This window comes from Carcharhinus amblyrhynchos, unplaced genomic scaffold (assembly GCF_965287045.1).
Source record: "Carcharhinus amblyrhynchos unplaced genomic scaffold, sCarAmb.v2.hapA chromosome_296, whole genome shotgun sequence".
NCBI lineage: Eukaryota > Metazoa > Chordata > Chondrichthyes > Carcharhiniformes > Carcharhinidae > Carcharhinus > Carcharhinus amblyrhynchos.
This window is the reverse complement of record NW_027650036.1, coordinates 105,418-121,829: the sequence shown is the minus strand read 5'-3', so window position 1 is coordinate 121,829 and position 16,412 is coordinate 105,418. Positions and strand designations below refer to the sequence as shown.

The 16,412-nt window shown below is 42.3% G+C and overlaps 1 protein-coding gene across 1 annotated transcript in view; it reads right to left on the bottom strand.

Annotated features, from left to right (window-relative positions):
- The window catches only part of sytl3 (synaptotagmin-like 3), a 100,607-nt gene that overhangs the window by 24,959 nt on the left and 59,236 nt on the right, over positions 1–16,412 (bottom strand). Inside the window, exon 5 of the mRNA XM_080183470.1 lies at positions 6,544–6,592. Coding sequence (XP_080039596.1) covers positions 6,544–6,592 — 49 coding nt within the window. The remainder of the gene's footprint in view (positions 1–6,543; positions 6,593–16,412) is intronic.

The following is a 16,412-nucleotide window of genomic DNA, read 5'->3' as shown; positions in this document are numbered from 1 at the left end:
AAATCATAAACACAAGGGTTATTACTACACTGTTAACATCCAGCTGCATGAGAGCACACCAAGAATTTCATTTGGTGAATGTCCACTTTCCTGGAAGCTGCCATCATGCCTCTGCCATTTGTCTACCATCTTCAGGCTCCAACAGACAGCTCAGAGGTAAAAGAGTCGCTCAGAAGGGTTTAAACTAGTATGGCAGGGGGCTGGGAACAAGAGCAGAAGGTCAGCAGGAGAAATAACTTAAGGAGAGCTACAGATTAAGGCCAGTAAGATTAAGAGGAAGAGTAGGCAGGGAGTAGTTGATGAACACAGTGGGAGTGATGGTCTGAAGTGCATTTGCTTCAATGTGAGGAGTAAAACAGGTAAGGCAGAGGTACTGAAGATTAATACTTGGAACTATGATGTTGTTGCTATTACAGTGACATGGTTGAAAGAAGGACAGGATTGGCAGCTAAACATTCCAGGATTTAAATGCTTTAGGCAGGATAAATGTAAAAGGAGTGGGAGAGTTGTATTGCTGGTTAAGGAAAATATCACAGCTGTACTAAAGGAGGACATCTCGGAGTGTTCAGGCAGTGAGGCAATATGGGGTACAGTGCAGGAAATGGAAGGGTGCAGTCACAATGTCGGGGGTTTATTACAGGTTTCCCAACAGTCAGTGAGAAATGGAGGAGCAGATATGCAGACAGATTTTGGAAATATGCAAAAACAACATGGTTGTTGTGGAGGGTGATTTTAATTTTCACTATATTAGGATATTCTGGATCATGTCGATATCAAAAAGGTGGTGGTATTGGACGTCTTAAAAAGCATTAAAATAGACAAGTCCCCAGGGCTTGATGGGATCTACCCGACCTCAGAATACTGAGGGAGGCAAGGGCGGAAATTGCTGGGGCCTTGACAGAAATTTTTGTATCCTCATTGGCTACAGGTGAATTTCCAGAGGACTGGAATGGAAGGCTGTGACTAGTGGTGTTGCAACGGGATCAGTTCTGGGGCCTTTGTTATTTGTAGTATATATAAGTGATTTGGAGGAAAATGTAACTGGTTTGATTAGTAAGTTCGCAAATGAGACAGAAATTAGCGGAGTTGCGGATAATGAAGAGGACTGTCAGAGGATTCAGCAACATATTGGAGACTTGGTCAGAGAAATGGCAGATGGAGTATAATCCGGACAAATGTGAGGTAATGCATTTTGGAAGCTCCAATGCATGTAGAAATTTTACGGTAAATGGTAGAACTCTTAATAGTATTGACAGGCAGAGAAATCTGGGCGTACATGTTCACCAAATGGATTAGGTCATCAAGAAAGCATACAACAAGCTTGCCTTCATTGGTCGGGGCACTGAGTATAAAAATTGGCAGATTATGTTGTAGCTGTGCAGAATCTTGGTTAGGCCTCATTTAGAATATTATGTACAATTCTGGTTGCTACACTACCAGAAGGGTGTAGATACTTTGGAGAGGACACAGAAGAGAATTATCAGAATGTTGCCTGCTCTGGATGGTATTAGCTATAAGGAGAAGTTGGGTGAACTTGGTTTGTTCTCACTGGAATGACAAAAATTGAGGGATAACCTGACAAGAGTTTGCAAGATTATGAGTGGCACTTACAGAGTGGATGGTCAGATGCTCTTTCCTAGAGTAAAAAAGTACTGTGAGTCATAAGTTTAGAGGAGATGTGCAAGCCAAGTTTTTTTACATAGACGGTGGTGAATGTCTGGAAAGTGCTGCCTGGGGAGGTGGTGGCAGCAGGTACAATAGTGGCATTTAAGGGGCAACTAGATGAATACATGAATAGGATGGGAATGGAAAGATATGGACACCATAAGTGCACATGGTTTTAGTTTAAGCAGGCACAATGACCGGCACAGGTTTGGAGGGCTGTATTTTTTTTGTTAAGTGGGTGAGATCCTTAATGAGTACTTTGCATCGGTATTCACAAAGGAGAGGGACACATCGGTGTCTCGGTGGGGTATATAAACTCATTAGAACAAGTTATCATTAAAAGGGACAAAGTGTTTGGTGAATTAAAAAGCATTGAGGTAACACAGATGGCAGCTATCCCAGATTATTGAGGGAGGCAAGAGATGAAATTTCTGTGTCTCGAACAGAAATCTTTGTTTCCTCCTGTTGGCCACTGGTGAGGTCCCAGACGACTGGAGGATAACCAGTGTTGACGTTATTTAAAAAGTATAGCAAGGAATAATTACGGATCAGTGAGCTAGATATCAGTGATAGTGAAATTGTTGGAGAAGATTCTTAGAGATAGGATCTATACACATTTGGAACTGAATGGTCTTGCTAGCAACAGACAGCATGGTTTTGTACGAGGGAGGTCATGTCTCACAAATTTAATTAAGATTTTTGAGGAGATGACAAAATGATTGACAGGGGAAGGGCTGTGGATGTTGTCTACATGAACTATAGTAAAACATTTGATAAAGTTCTTCATGGCAGGCTGGTGCAAAAGATTAAATCACACGGAATCAGGGGTGAACTAGCCAGATGGATTCAGAATTGGCTTGGCCGTAGAAGAGGAGATGCCAGCGTTGGACTGGGGTAAACACCAGCCGTGAGACTTCTTACTGTGTTGGCCATAGAAGACAGAGGGTAACGATCGAAGTGTGTTTTACTGAATGGAGGTCTGTAACTCGTGGTGTTCTGCAGGGATCAGTGCTGGGACCTCTGCTGTCTGTAATATATACAAATGACTTGGATGAAAACGCAGCTGGTCTGATTAGCAAGTTTGCAGATGTAACTAAGATTGCTGGAGTTGCAGATAGTGATGGAGATTGTCAGAGAATGCAGCAGGATATAGATAGGCTAGAAAATTGGGCGCAGAAATAGCTGATGAAATTTAATCCAGACAAACGTGAGGTAATGCATTTTGGTAGATTCAATTCAGGAGGGAGCTATAAAGTAAATGGCAGATCAATCAGGAGCATAGACACAGAGTGATCTGGGCGTGCAGGTTCACAGATCCTCAAAAGTGACAGCACAGGTGGAAAAGGTGGTGAAGAAAGCATATGGCATGCTTGCCTTCAACAGATGGGGAATCAAATATAACAGTTGGCAAATTATGTTACAGTTATATGTTACAGTGAGGCTGCATTTGGAATACTGTGTCCAATTCTGGCCACCACACTATCAGAAGGACGTGAAGGCTTTGAAGAGAGTACAGAAAAGGTTTACCAGGATGTTGTCTGGTATGGAGGATATTAGCTATGAGAGAGATTGAATAAACTGCTTTCTATTCACTTTGTCCCTACTCCTCATAATCTGATACACTTCAATCATATCACCCTCTCTGCCTTCCCTGTTCTAAATAAAACAATCCAAAGCTGTCAGTCTCTCCTTATAGCTCAAATGCTCCACCCCAGGCAACACACTGGTGAATCTCCTCTGTACCCTTCTAATGTAATCACATCCTTCCTATAATTAAGTAACCAGAACTGTGCGCAGTAACCAACGTTCTGTACAGCTCCAACATTACCTCCTTGTTCTTATAGTCTATGCCATGGCTGATAAAAGCAAGAGTCCCAAATGCCTTCTTAACTATCCTATTCACCTGCTCTGCTGCCTTCAGGGATTTGTGTACAAGTACCCCAAAATCCATGTGTTCCTCTGAGCTTCCTAGTGTTCTGCCATTCATTAAATACTCCCTTGTCTTGTTACTTCTGCCGAAGTGCATCGCCTCGCACTTATCAGGGTTAAATACCACATACCACTGCTCTGTCCATCTGACCAACCCATCCATATCTCCCTGTAACCTACAAGCTTTTTTACTATTAACCATCCTATCAATCTTGGTGTCATCTGCAAATTTGCTTATCATTTTCCTCCACATCACCTATATCATTTGTGTAGGCACCCAGCACTGAATATTTTGGTGTGCCACTGGACACTAACCTCCAGTCACTCAAATAGCCTTCTACCATCACTCTTTGTGTCCTATTACTAAGCCAGTTTTGGATCCATCTTGCCAAGTTTTGCTGAATTCCATGTGTTTCAGCCGGTCTCCCATGTGGGGCCTTGTCAAAGACTTTGCTAAAATCCATATAAATGACACCAACTGCACTTCCTTCATTCACACACTCAATCGTATTTTCAAAAAATTCTATAAAATTTGTCAGGCATGACCTCTCTCTAACCACAGCGTGCTGACTATCCCTAATTAGTCCATGTCTTCCCAAGTGCAGATTAATGTTCTCCTTCAGAATTTCCTCCAATAGTTTCCTATCGCTGACATTAGAATCACCGGTCTGCAATTTCTTGGTTCATCTCGATCACCCTTCCCGAAAAGTGGTACCACGTTACCTCTGGCACTTCCCACCTGATGTGGAGATGCCGGCATTGGACTGGAGTAAACACAGTAAGAAGTCTCACAACACCAGGTTAAAGTCCAACAGGATTATTTGGTAGTAAACTCCACTAGCTTTTGGGGCTTTGCCCTTTGTCAGATGAGTGGGGAGTTCTGATCACAAACAGAGCATATAAAGGCACACACTCAGTTTACAAAATACTGATTAGAATGCACGTCTTTACAGCTAATCAAGTCTTAAAGGTGCAGACAATGTGAGTGGAGATCGCATTAAAGGGATGTGTATTGTCTCCAGACAGGACAGTAAGTGAGATGTTGCAAGCCCAGGCAAGTCATGGGGGTTACAAATATTATGACATGAACCCAAGATCCCAATTGAGGCTGTCCTCATGTGTGCGGAACTTGGCCATCAGTTTCTGCTCAGCGACTCTGTGCTGTCATGTGTCGTGAAGGCCACCTTGGAGATCAGAGGCTGAATACCCGTGACTGCTGAAGTGTTCGCCAAAGTGTTCCTATTGGCAAGTCGCTGAGCAGAAACCTGAGCATCTTTTCTATCTCTCCCCTCTCATCTTAAACCTATGCCCTCTAGTTTTAGACTCCCTTACCTTTGGGAAAAGATGTTGACTATCCACCTTCTCTATGTCCCTCATTATTTTATAGAGCTCTATAAGATCACCCATAAGTCTCCTACACTCCAGGGAAAAAAGTCCCAGTCTGTCCAGTCTCTCTTTATAACTCAAAACATCAAGTCCCAGTAGCATCCTAGTAAATCTTTTTTGCACTCTTTCTAGTTTAATAAGATCCTTTTCATAATAGGTGACCAGAACTGCACACGATATTCCAAGTGTGGCCTTACCAATGCCTTATATACTGGAAGAGGATGTAATCCCCTCTCCTTCTGTAGAGTTTCTCTATCCCCTGGGTTTCTGATGGTGAGTTGTGACAAGTCACTTAATTCGCCAGCTCTTGCCTATAAGGAACAGTTTACAAAGAATGAAAGGATTTTCATAATTTTCTCATCCACTGGGAGAGCTGGCTTGACCCTGATTTGAGGCCCCAGCTATACATGAAGAAGGTAGCACAAATCCATAATTAGCTCCTTAGGGCACTGCTCCTCCTTCATTCCAAATGAGGCTGGTGCACCAGAGAAATAATCTCATATAGGGCATCTTCTCAAATAGAGAGCCCACATTTTCCTCACTCCTCATACTCTTTCTGCCTCCTTCCCTACCTGCCTGCTTATGCTGCATGAACATTGTAATTCTCCTATCTCTTCTGTGGTCAACAGAAATTCCTAAGTTCCTCCAGAAATTCAGAGCAATGTTTCCACCAACTTTCCTAAGCACAACTGAATCCACAGAATCCATCGAATCTCTGATAGTCTGAAGGAGGCCTTTTGGCCCATCAGATCTGCACTGTACACAATCTCACCCAGTCCCTATTCCTGTAACCCTACATATTAACCCTGCTAATCCCCCTGGACACTAGGGTCAATTTAGCATGGCTAATCAACTTAACCCTGCACATCTTTGGACTGTGGGAGGAAACTGGAGCACCCAGAGGAATTCCACGCAGACATGGGGAGAATGTGCAAACACAGACGGTAACCTGAGGCTGGAATTGAATCTGGGTCCCCGTAGCTATGAGACAGCATTGCTAACCACTGTGCCACCATGCCGCTCAAGTCTCAGCTGCAACTTGTTGAGTGATCATTAAATAACTCCAAACAGGGCACTTCTTGTTTCAGAAGTGAATATGGAAGGAGTTGTCTGAATATTTGTTGGCCAGCCTGTTAAGATTTTGCCCCTTCACTTTTGAGTTCACCAGACTTCACACCTGTATGTGCCAATCTTTCACCATAAAGTTGTCTGCTTGGCACTGCTGGAAGCAGGAGAGTGCAGAATAGTGAAATAAACTGGGAAAGAGGATAGAAAGCCGATGTGAACATGGGGAGAGGTTAGAATACTGGGGGAGGGAGTGGATTACTAACAAATTTCGGGAGGGGATTAGATGATTATCATAAACTGGGTTATAAGGAAGAGAATAGCAGTTAGAACTGAAAAAGAAAGCACCAACATGTACTGTGAGAAATGTCCCTGAAACTGTGTAGGCATGTACCTGAAAGACCCCACACTAGTCAATCCCAACAGAGCAAGGAATAATGGTTTTGACTAATCAGGATATCGATGTAATTAATATTAAATGCGTCAACTTGGTCTTACCAATAAATATCCCACAGATGGGGGACTCGGAGGTACAATGGTGATATTACTGAAAAATAAAGCATATTCAGTGTTGAGTTCTCTGTAACAGTATTGGAAAGATGGCTGAATTGGCATAGCACTGACAAAATAGCAACTTTCCAATAGGATTCACAACCCTCAGTCACTCATTACTGACAGTATGCATTGTTGGAAGGTTTGGAGCCAACTCTGACATTCATTAATATAGCACATGTGTGCATCAATGTGTTCTGTACATTTGTTTCCAGCCTAGATTAGAAACTTTTGGTGCAAAACTTAACTCATCAATTAACCATTTTGCCAAAGGACAGGATTTTTTTTAAACCAATGGGACTATTCACTTCAAATATATAGCAATTGGCTGAAATCTCCCAGCAAAACACATATTAAAAACAAACTGTTTGTTGCTTAGAAATTAATAATTCAGAGGTATTTGAATATAATGCTTAACATCCCTTCACTCACTCACCTGTGTTTTTGCTTTATTAAATTCCCCTTGTAGCTTCCCTGCTGTTAAATCTCACTTTTCTCAACCCCTAGCTCAAACAGGAAGTAACATTAAAGAGTGAGAACACAAAGATGCCTCAGGTACGTAACAAACCAGGATATCAGCGAATCAAGTGAAAACAGAGTACAATTCAAAAGATGAACCAATGTCAAGATATTGTTGCTTGGCATCAACTAACTCAGTACCATCTTTTTAAGGATAATGAGGCATGGGCAATAAATGCTATCCATGCCAATATTGCTTACATCTCAAGAACAAATTTTAAAAAGTTACAGGATGTTAAAATGGAATATTAAAGGAATTATTTTGTTGGCAATGCTTGAGGCTGGATTGGGTAAACAACCAAACAGGAATCTGCTACAACCTCACCAGTTGTGCCTATTCATTTCATTGCTTTGAAGTCAATCTTGTTCAGCACTTATTAGTGCTTTAGTATTATATTTGAGTCAGTAGGAGTGGGCGGCATGGTGGCACACTGGCTAGCACTGCTGCCTCACACTGCCAGAGACCCAATTCTGGGTTTGGGTGACTGTGTGGAGTTTGCACATTCTCCCCATGTCTGATGGGTTATTGCAAAGGGTCTAGAGTATAGCATCAAGTGAGTGATATTGCATTGGGTGTCTGGAATTCACTGTCCGAGATGGTGGTGGGGGCAGAGACCCTAAATTCTTTTAAAAAGTACCTGGATCTGCACCTTAAGTGCTGCAAACTACAGGGTTATGGGCTAGGTGCAGGAAGGCGGCAGTAGAAAGATCACCAGGTGTCCTTGAGCTGGCAGAGTGAAGATAGGCCGAATGGCCTGCTTCGTGCTGTAACTTTTCTATGGTTCAGACTGCTTGATTTTCAGTTCCAATGCGATTTTTCTACCCTGGTAACTTTATACAATGATTCAAAAATATGGGAAGACAAATCATTTACAGAATTGTAAAAAAAAAGTCATGAACTGCAGATATTGAAGTGGGCGGCTTGGTGGCACACTGGCTAGCACTGCTGCCTCACATCGCCAGGGACCCAGTTCTGGGTTTGGGTGACTGTGGAGTTTGCACATTCTCCCCGTGTCTGCGTGGGTTTCTTCTGGGTGTTCAGGTTTCCTCTAACAGTCCAAAGATGTGCAGGTTAGGTGGATTGGCCATGTGAAATGTGTAAGGTTACAGGGGTAGGGCAGGGGAGAGGGCCTGGATAAGATGCTTTGTCAGAGAGTTGGTGCAACCTCAATGGGCCGAATGGGCTATTCTGCACTGTAGGGGTTCTATGATTAGTATTTCAAATACCTTACACAATACAACATTGCATAAATTGTTGATTTTTACCTACTTCTAAACTATTAAAGAAAGGATCTGAATTTATATAGAACCTTTCATGATCTCAGACCTTCCCAAAGTGCTTCACATCCAGCTAAATACTTCTGAAATGTGCTCACTTGTACAGTAAGATCTTACAAATACCAATGGCATAATGACTGATTCATCTGACTTATTTATGTTGGTGAAGATTTCTGAGTCAATCATTAAGGAACTGAGCGTCTGGAAAAGCAAAGCTCAATTCACCAATGTCAATATAGTTTTGTGAAGGGCAAGTTTTGTTTGACAAACTTGCTAGAGTTCAGGATGTAACCAGAAAGGTAGATAATGGAAATCCTGTGGATATGATCTATCTGCACTTCCAGAAGGCATTTGATAAGATGTCACACTTGAGACTGATAAGAAAGTTATATCCCAGGGAGTTGGCGGTAGAGTCATGGATTGGATTGAGGATTGACTGATTGATAGAAAGCAGAGGGTTGGGATAACCTAGTTGGTGATTTGTCACTAGTGGGGTCCTGCGAGGTTCAGTTCTGGGACCACAACTATTCACAATCTGTATCAATGATCTACAAGCAGGGACAGAATGTAACAACAAAATTTGCTCATGACACAAAAATAGGCGGGATAGCAGGCAGTGATGAGGAGATAAAAAATTTACAAATGGATATTGATAGGTTAAAGGGATGGGCCAGAATCTCAGATGGAGATTAATGTGCATAAATGCAAGGTTATCCATTTTGGCCAGAAAAATAAAAGGGCAAATTACTATTTAAATGGAAACAGATTCAGAAACAAAAGTGTCTATGCAGAGGGATCCAGGTGCCTTTGTGCATGAGTCTCAGTAAGAGGATATGCAGGTGGAGAATGATATAAGGAAGACAAATGGAATCTTGGCATTTATTGCACAGGGTCTAGAGTATAAAATTAGGTAAGTGTTGTTACAGTTGTATAAGGCATTGGTGAGACTAAAATCGGAATATTGTGTTCAGCTTTGGTCACCTTCTTTGAGAAAGCATGTGGTGGCACTACTGGCAGTCCAGAGAGGTTCACTGAATAGATTCCAGGTTTGAAGGGGCTGTCATATGAGGAGCGGTTGAGTGGTTTGGGCTTGTACTCACTGGAGTACAGAAAAATATGGCGGGATTTGATTGAGGTATATAAAATGCTCAACGGGATTGATAAAGTAAATGTTAACTAAATGGAGCCCTTTTAGAACAGTCTAGGACAAGATGTCTTCGTTGTAAAGAAAGACGGTGGACATTCAAGACAGAGATAAGGAGAAGCTACTCCTCACAGACGGTTGTGAATCTATGGAACTCACTGCCCCAGAGTACAGTGGATGCAGAATCAATCAATGGATTCAAGAAAGAGACAGGTAAATATTTGATCAGAAACCAGATAAAGGGCTATGGGGAAAAGGCAGGGAACCGGAGTTAGAATGAGATGGAGATCAGCTATGATCATACAGAATGGCGGAGCAGACTCGAAGAGCTGAATTGCCTACTCTTGCTCCTAATTCCTATGCCTCTATGTTCTATGAGATCGCTCTTCATTCTTCTGAACTTCAGCGAATACAATCCAAACAACTCAATCTCTCCTCATATGTCAGCCCTGCAATCCCAGGAATCAGTCTGGTAAGCCTGTTTCTTAACTCTAACCAAAGATCTGTCCATGACCCCTCCAGAACACCTTTTCTCTCCAATATTAATTCTTTGGAAGACAGATGGTGATGTGGGAAACTAAACAGCAATCTTTCATCTAATAACAGATCTATTTACAGAATGCGACACATATATATATCTCCTTCCTCAACAATACCTCATGACTGAGAACTCTTTCTTTACACGTGCTCAAGGTACTTAATCAATCAATGCCCTTCTCCCATGTATCCTTGATAATGCAATTAACATGCCATTAGCATCCAGCACAATTATATAATTTAGACTTTGTTGCATTCCTCCTTGGTCACTTAATATTTTTTACTCTGGTGCTGTCAGTCCCTCCCAGTCCTTCATGTAACCAATTTCTCTTTTCAAATGTTGCATCCTGGTGCCTATTCAGCCTGCACAGGTTTCCTCCCCCAGAATCTGTCCCAGTAATCTAAGGCCCTCCCTCCTTTTGCAACTCTTCAGCCACAAATCCATCTGTTCCATCCTCCTATTTCTCACTAGCACATGCACAGGCATAATTTGGAAATTACTATTTTGAGGTCTTCCTTGCTAGTTTGCCTCTAGCTCTCTAAAAGAATGGGAATAGATTGGGTTGGATACTGAACAGTATGCAAAGTGAGCAGTAGAATGGGATCAATATGCATTGGAAAATAATATGTATGGGAATTGAGCTGTATAATGGGATTAGACTTGGTGGCCTTTATATATACAACTACTGGGACAGACTGTTGAACCAAATGGCCTGATTCTGTAAAATAGTTTTACATTCAAATAACTATATGAACAGAGTCATGTACCAAGCTTAACTGGATTTTGACTGAACAAGATGTCTGTGCCTTGAAGGTTACAAAAGCTACTCATCAGTCATCACTGCATGTTAGCCACAATACAGCATCAACAAAGCGTTCTTTGATACATGGACTCTTACATTCTAACACATCCGACAACAATAAGATGCATTTAGAGGTCTACAACATGGAAACAGGCCCTTTGACCCAACTTGTCCATACCAACCAGTTTTTACCACTAAGCAAGTCCCATTTGCCTGCATTTTGCCCATATCCCTCTACACCATGTTATCTATGTAATGGCCTAAATGCTTTTTAAAAGACAAAATTGTACCAGTGTCAACTACTGCCTCTGACAGCTTGTTCCAGACTCTCACCACCTTCCGTATCTTTTTGTATCTCTCCCCTCTCATCTTAAACCTACAGCCTCTAGTTTTAGACTTCCCAACCTTTGGGAAGAGATATTGATTATCTATGCCCCTCATTTTTTACAGTCCTCTATAAGACCTCTCCTAAGCCTCCTACACTCCAGGGGAAAATGTCCCAGTCTATCAAGGCCTCTCTTATAACTCAAACCAGCAAGTCCCGGTCGCATCCTAGTAAATTGTTTCTGCACTCTTTCTAGTTTAATAATATCCTTTCTATAATAGGGTGACCAGAACTGTACACAGTTTTCAGGTGTGGCCTTACTAATATTGGGACATCTGGTACAATTTCAACAAGATGTCGCAACTCCTGTATTCAACGTTCTGAATAATGAAACCAAGCATGCCGAATGCTTTCTCCAACACCTTGTCCACTTGTGACTCTACTTTCAAGGAGCTATGAACCTGTAATCCTAAGTCTCTTTGTTCCATAACCCTCCCCAACACCCTACCATTCACTGCCCCAATTCAATCTAACAAAATGCATCACCTCACATTTATCTAAATTAAACTCCATCTGCCATTCATCGGCCCACTGGCCCAATTGATCAATTGATCCTGTTGCAATCCTAATTAACCTTCTTCACTGTCAACTATGCCACCAATCTTGGTGTCATCTGCAAACTTACTAACCATGCCTCCTAAATTCTCATCCAAACCACTAATATAAGTAACAAATAACAGTGGATCCAGCACCGATCCCTGAGACACACCACTCACAGGTCTCCAGTTTGAAAAACAATCCTCTATAATACCCTCTGTCTGTCATCAAGCCAATTTTGTATCCATTTGGCTACCTCACCCTGGATCCTGCGAGATTTAACCTTACGTGACAACCTATCATGTGGTACCTTGTCAAAGGCCTTGTGAAAGTCCATGTAGACAACATCAACTGCTTTATCCTCATTGACCTTCTTGGTTACCCCTTCAAAAAACTCCATCAGATTCGAGATATGATTTTCCACTCTTAAAGCCATGCTGACTGTCCTTAATCAGTTCTTGCCCTCCAAATGCTTATAGATTTTGTCTCTCACAATACCATCTAACAACTTACCCACTACTGTTGTGAAATTGAATTTTTAATGTGATAAAGAATGTTTACAAATATATAAAAGAATTGTAAAAAACATGGCAGGGAACGAAAACAATGCGTGGTCCCTTTAAAAGTTGTTTTTGTGTTCTGTGCTACACAGAGTACAGTAAAAAGTCTGACAACACCAGGTTTTAATCCAACCGATTTATTTGATAGTAAACGCACAAGCTTTCGGGGTTAGTCCCTTCGTCAGGTGAATGGAGAGTTCTGGCCTCAGACAGAGCATATAAAGCACAGACTGTTTAGAGATTACTGATTAGAATGCGAATCCTTACACCTAACCTGCTGTTCAAGACCTGAAGTGGTTGACAATGTGAGTGGAAGGAGCACTGATCACAGGTTAAAGAGATGTGTATTGTCTCCAGACAGTACAGTAAGTGAGGTTTTGCAAACCCAGGCAAGTCACGGGGGTTACAGGTCAACCACTTCAGGTCTTGAACAGCAGGTTAGGTGTAAGGATTCGCATTCTAATCAGTAATCTCTAAACTGTCTGTGCTTTATATGCTCTGTCTGAGGCCAGAACTCTCCATTCACCTGACGAAGGGACTAACCCCGAAAGCTTGTGCGTTTACTATCAAATAAATCGGTTGGATTAAAACCTGGTGTTGTCAGACTTTTTACTGTGTTTACGCCAGTCCAACGCCGGCATACCCACATCATGACTACACAGAGTACACACAGACTCCAGGTTGCAACATTTGTTTCAAAAGGATGAATCATCAAATTGACTTGGTAGCAGGCTTTTGCATTCTGCCAGCCTATCAGTTTAAAAAGGATCATCAACTATTAAGAACCTGTCAGATTTGAATTTGATAGTGTTGACGCCTTCAAACCAATCATGGCATAAGAAAATTGCAAGGCATGGCAGGTATAAAAGGCGAGAGCCATCAGGGGAACATCTTGTGAGAACATCTCCAGAGGCCAGAGCAGCCAGTTAAAAAGCCAGCATTCATCTCTAGTGTAGCACTCCACCCTGCCAGTTTAAATATCTCTTAAATGAAATATCCAGCTATCTAACAGAAGGATACTGAGTCAGAAAGACCTTACAGCCAGCGGACAACTACAGAAGAACTCTAAAATTTTTTCCAAGAAATCAGACCTGGTTGCATATAGTATTTTGAGAGTGACTAAGATTCTGTTATGAATGTTTTAATACTGAATGGTTCTTGTCTCTATTTGAGCAGCATTTCAGTCAAACTATCCTTTAATTAAAATGCTACTTGTTTACTTAAAGTTCCTGGTTGGTTGAATGAACTAATTTGTTAATTATTCACTTAAAGCGAGTGTCAGGTCTTTGTATTAATGAAACTATTAATGTTAAGGTAACATCTTCCCAAATAATTGTAGCAGATTGCGAAGCGAGCTAAAGGGGATTAACATCTGTGTCGTAGTGCTACAGACGCTAGGCTCACTGGTCTGTAGTTCACAGGCTTTTCCCTGCAGCCCTTCTTAAACAAAGGCAGAACGTTTGCTATATTTATGTCGTACTTTTAACTTAGTAAAATACTCCAAACAACTTCATAGGAGCGTTATCAAAAATAAATTATTCTGAGCTATAAATGATACTGGGCAAATAACTAAGGGATTGGTCAAAGAGGTTGGTTTTAAGGAGTATCTTTAAAGAGAAAAAGAGGTAGAGAGGTTTATGGTGAAAATTCCAGAATTTACAGCCTTAACAGCTGAACCATAGCTGCCAATGATGAAGCAATTAAAACTAGGAATACTTAACAGTAAGTAGTCTCACAACACCAGGTTAAAGTCCAACAGGTTTATTTGGTAGCACAAACTTTTGGAGAGTCGCTCCTTCTTCAGGTGAGGGAGGAGTTGTGTTCACAAACAGGGCATATATAGACACAAACTCAATTCACAAGATAATGATTGGAATGCAATAATCAAGTCATAAAGGTACAGACAATGTGAGTGGAGAGAGGGTTAAACACAGGTTAAAGAGATATGTATTGTCTCCAGCCAGGACAGTTAGTGAGATTTTGCAAATCTAGGCAAGTCGTGGGGGTCACAGACAGTTTGACATGAACTCAAGATCCCGGTTGAGGCTGTCCTCATGTGTGTGGAGTTTGGCTAACAGTTTCTGCTCAGTGATTCTGCATTGTCATGTGTCGTGAATGCCGTCTTGGAGAACACTTACCCAAAGATCAGAGGCTGAATGTTTTTGATTGCTGAAGTGTTCCGCAACAGGAAGGGGACACTCCTGCCTGATGATTGCTGAGCAGTGTCCATTCATCTATTGTTGTAGCGTCTGCATGTACCATGCTTCAGGACATCCTTTCCTGCAGCGTATCAGGGAGACAATGTTGGCCAAGTCGCAAGAGTGTGTACCGTGTACCTGGTGGACGGTGTTCTCACGTGAGATGATGGCATCCGTGTTGATGATCCGGCACATCTTGCAGAGGTTGCTGTGGTAGGGTTGTATGGCGTTGTGGTCACTGTTCTCCTGAAGGCTGGGTAGTTTGCTGTGAACAATCATCTATTTGAGGTTGCATGGTTGTTTAAAGGCAAGTAGTGGGGGTATGGTGAGATTGGTGAGATGTTCGTCTTCATCGATGACACGTTGAAGGCTCCGGAGAAGATGTCGTAGCTTTTCTGCTCTGTGGAAGTACTGGACAACGAAGGGTACTCTATCCACTGTGTCCCGTGTTTGTCTTCTTAGGAGGTCGGTGCGGTTTTTCGCTGTGGCGAGTCGGAATTGTCAATCGATGCATCAAGCGTCATGTCCTGTTTTTATCAGGGCGTCTTTCAGTGTCTGTGGGTGTCTGTTGTGATCCTCCTGATCTGAGCAGATCCTGTATATACAAAGGGCTTGTCCATAGGGGATGGCTACTTTAGCGTGTTTAGGGTGGAAACTGGAGAAGTGGAGCATTATGAGGTAATGCATGGACTTGCGGTACAATGAAGTGCTGAGGTGACCATCCTTGATGGAGATGCATGTGTCCAAGAATGCAACTGATTCTGGAGAGAAGTCCATGGAACTTGTTGATGTCATCATATAGTTGCTTCAGTGATTGTTCGCCATGAGTCCAAAGGAAGAAAATGTCATTGATGAATCTTGTGTATAGCGTCGACTGAAGGTCCTGTGCGGTGAAGAGGTCTTGTTCGAACCAGTGCATGAAGATGTTGGCATGCTGAAATGCGAATTTGGTCCCCTTGGCTGTTCCGTGTGTCTGGATGAAGAACTGGTTGTTGAAGGTGAAGACATTGTGGTCCAGGATGAAGCAGGTGAGTTGTAGAATGATTTGTACAACCTCAAACAGACCACTGTCCACAGCAAACTACCCAGCCTTCAGGAGAACAGTGACCACAACGCCACACAACCCTGCCACAGCAACCTCTGCAAGATCTGTGCCGGATCATCGACGCAGATGCCATCATATCATGTGAGAACACCATCCACCAGGTATACAGTACATACACTTGCAATGTTGTCTACCTGATATGCTGCAGGAAATGATGTTCCCAGGCATGGTACATTGGGGATACCATGCAGATGCTACGGCAACAGATGAAGGCATACCGCTCGACAATCATCAGGCCAGAGTATTCTCTTCCTGTTGGAGATCACTTCAGCAGTCACAGGCATTTGGCCTCTGATCTTCAGGTAAGCATTCTCCAAGGCGGCTTTCACGACACACGACTAAGCAGAGACTGATAGCCAAGTTCCGAGTACACGAGGATGGCCTCAACTGGGATCTTGGGTTCATGTCACACTATCTGTAACCCCCGCAACTTGCCTGGGCTTGCAAAATCTCACTGATTGTCCTGTCTGGAGACAATACACGTCTGTGCTTAATCCTGTCTCCACTTACATTGTCTGTATTTTTAAGACTTGATTACCTGTAAAGACTCGCAATCCAACCATTAGTTTGTAAATTGAGTTTGTGTCTATGTGCCGTTTGTGAACTGAAATCCTACTTACCTGATGAAGCAGCAGCACTCCAAGAGCTAGTGGCTTTTGCTCCCAAATAAACCTGTTGGACTTTAATCTGGTGTTGTCAGACTTCTTTCTATGACCAAGCCAGTTCTGTATCCATCTTGCCAGCTCTCC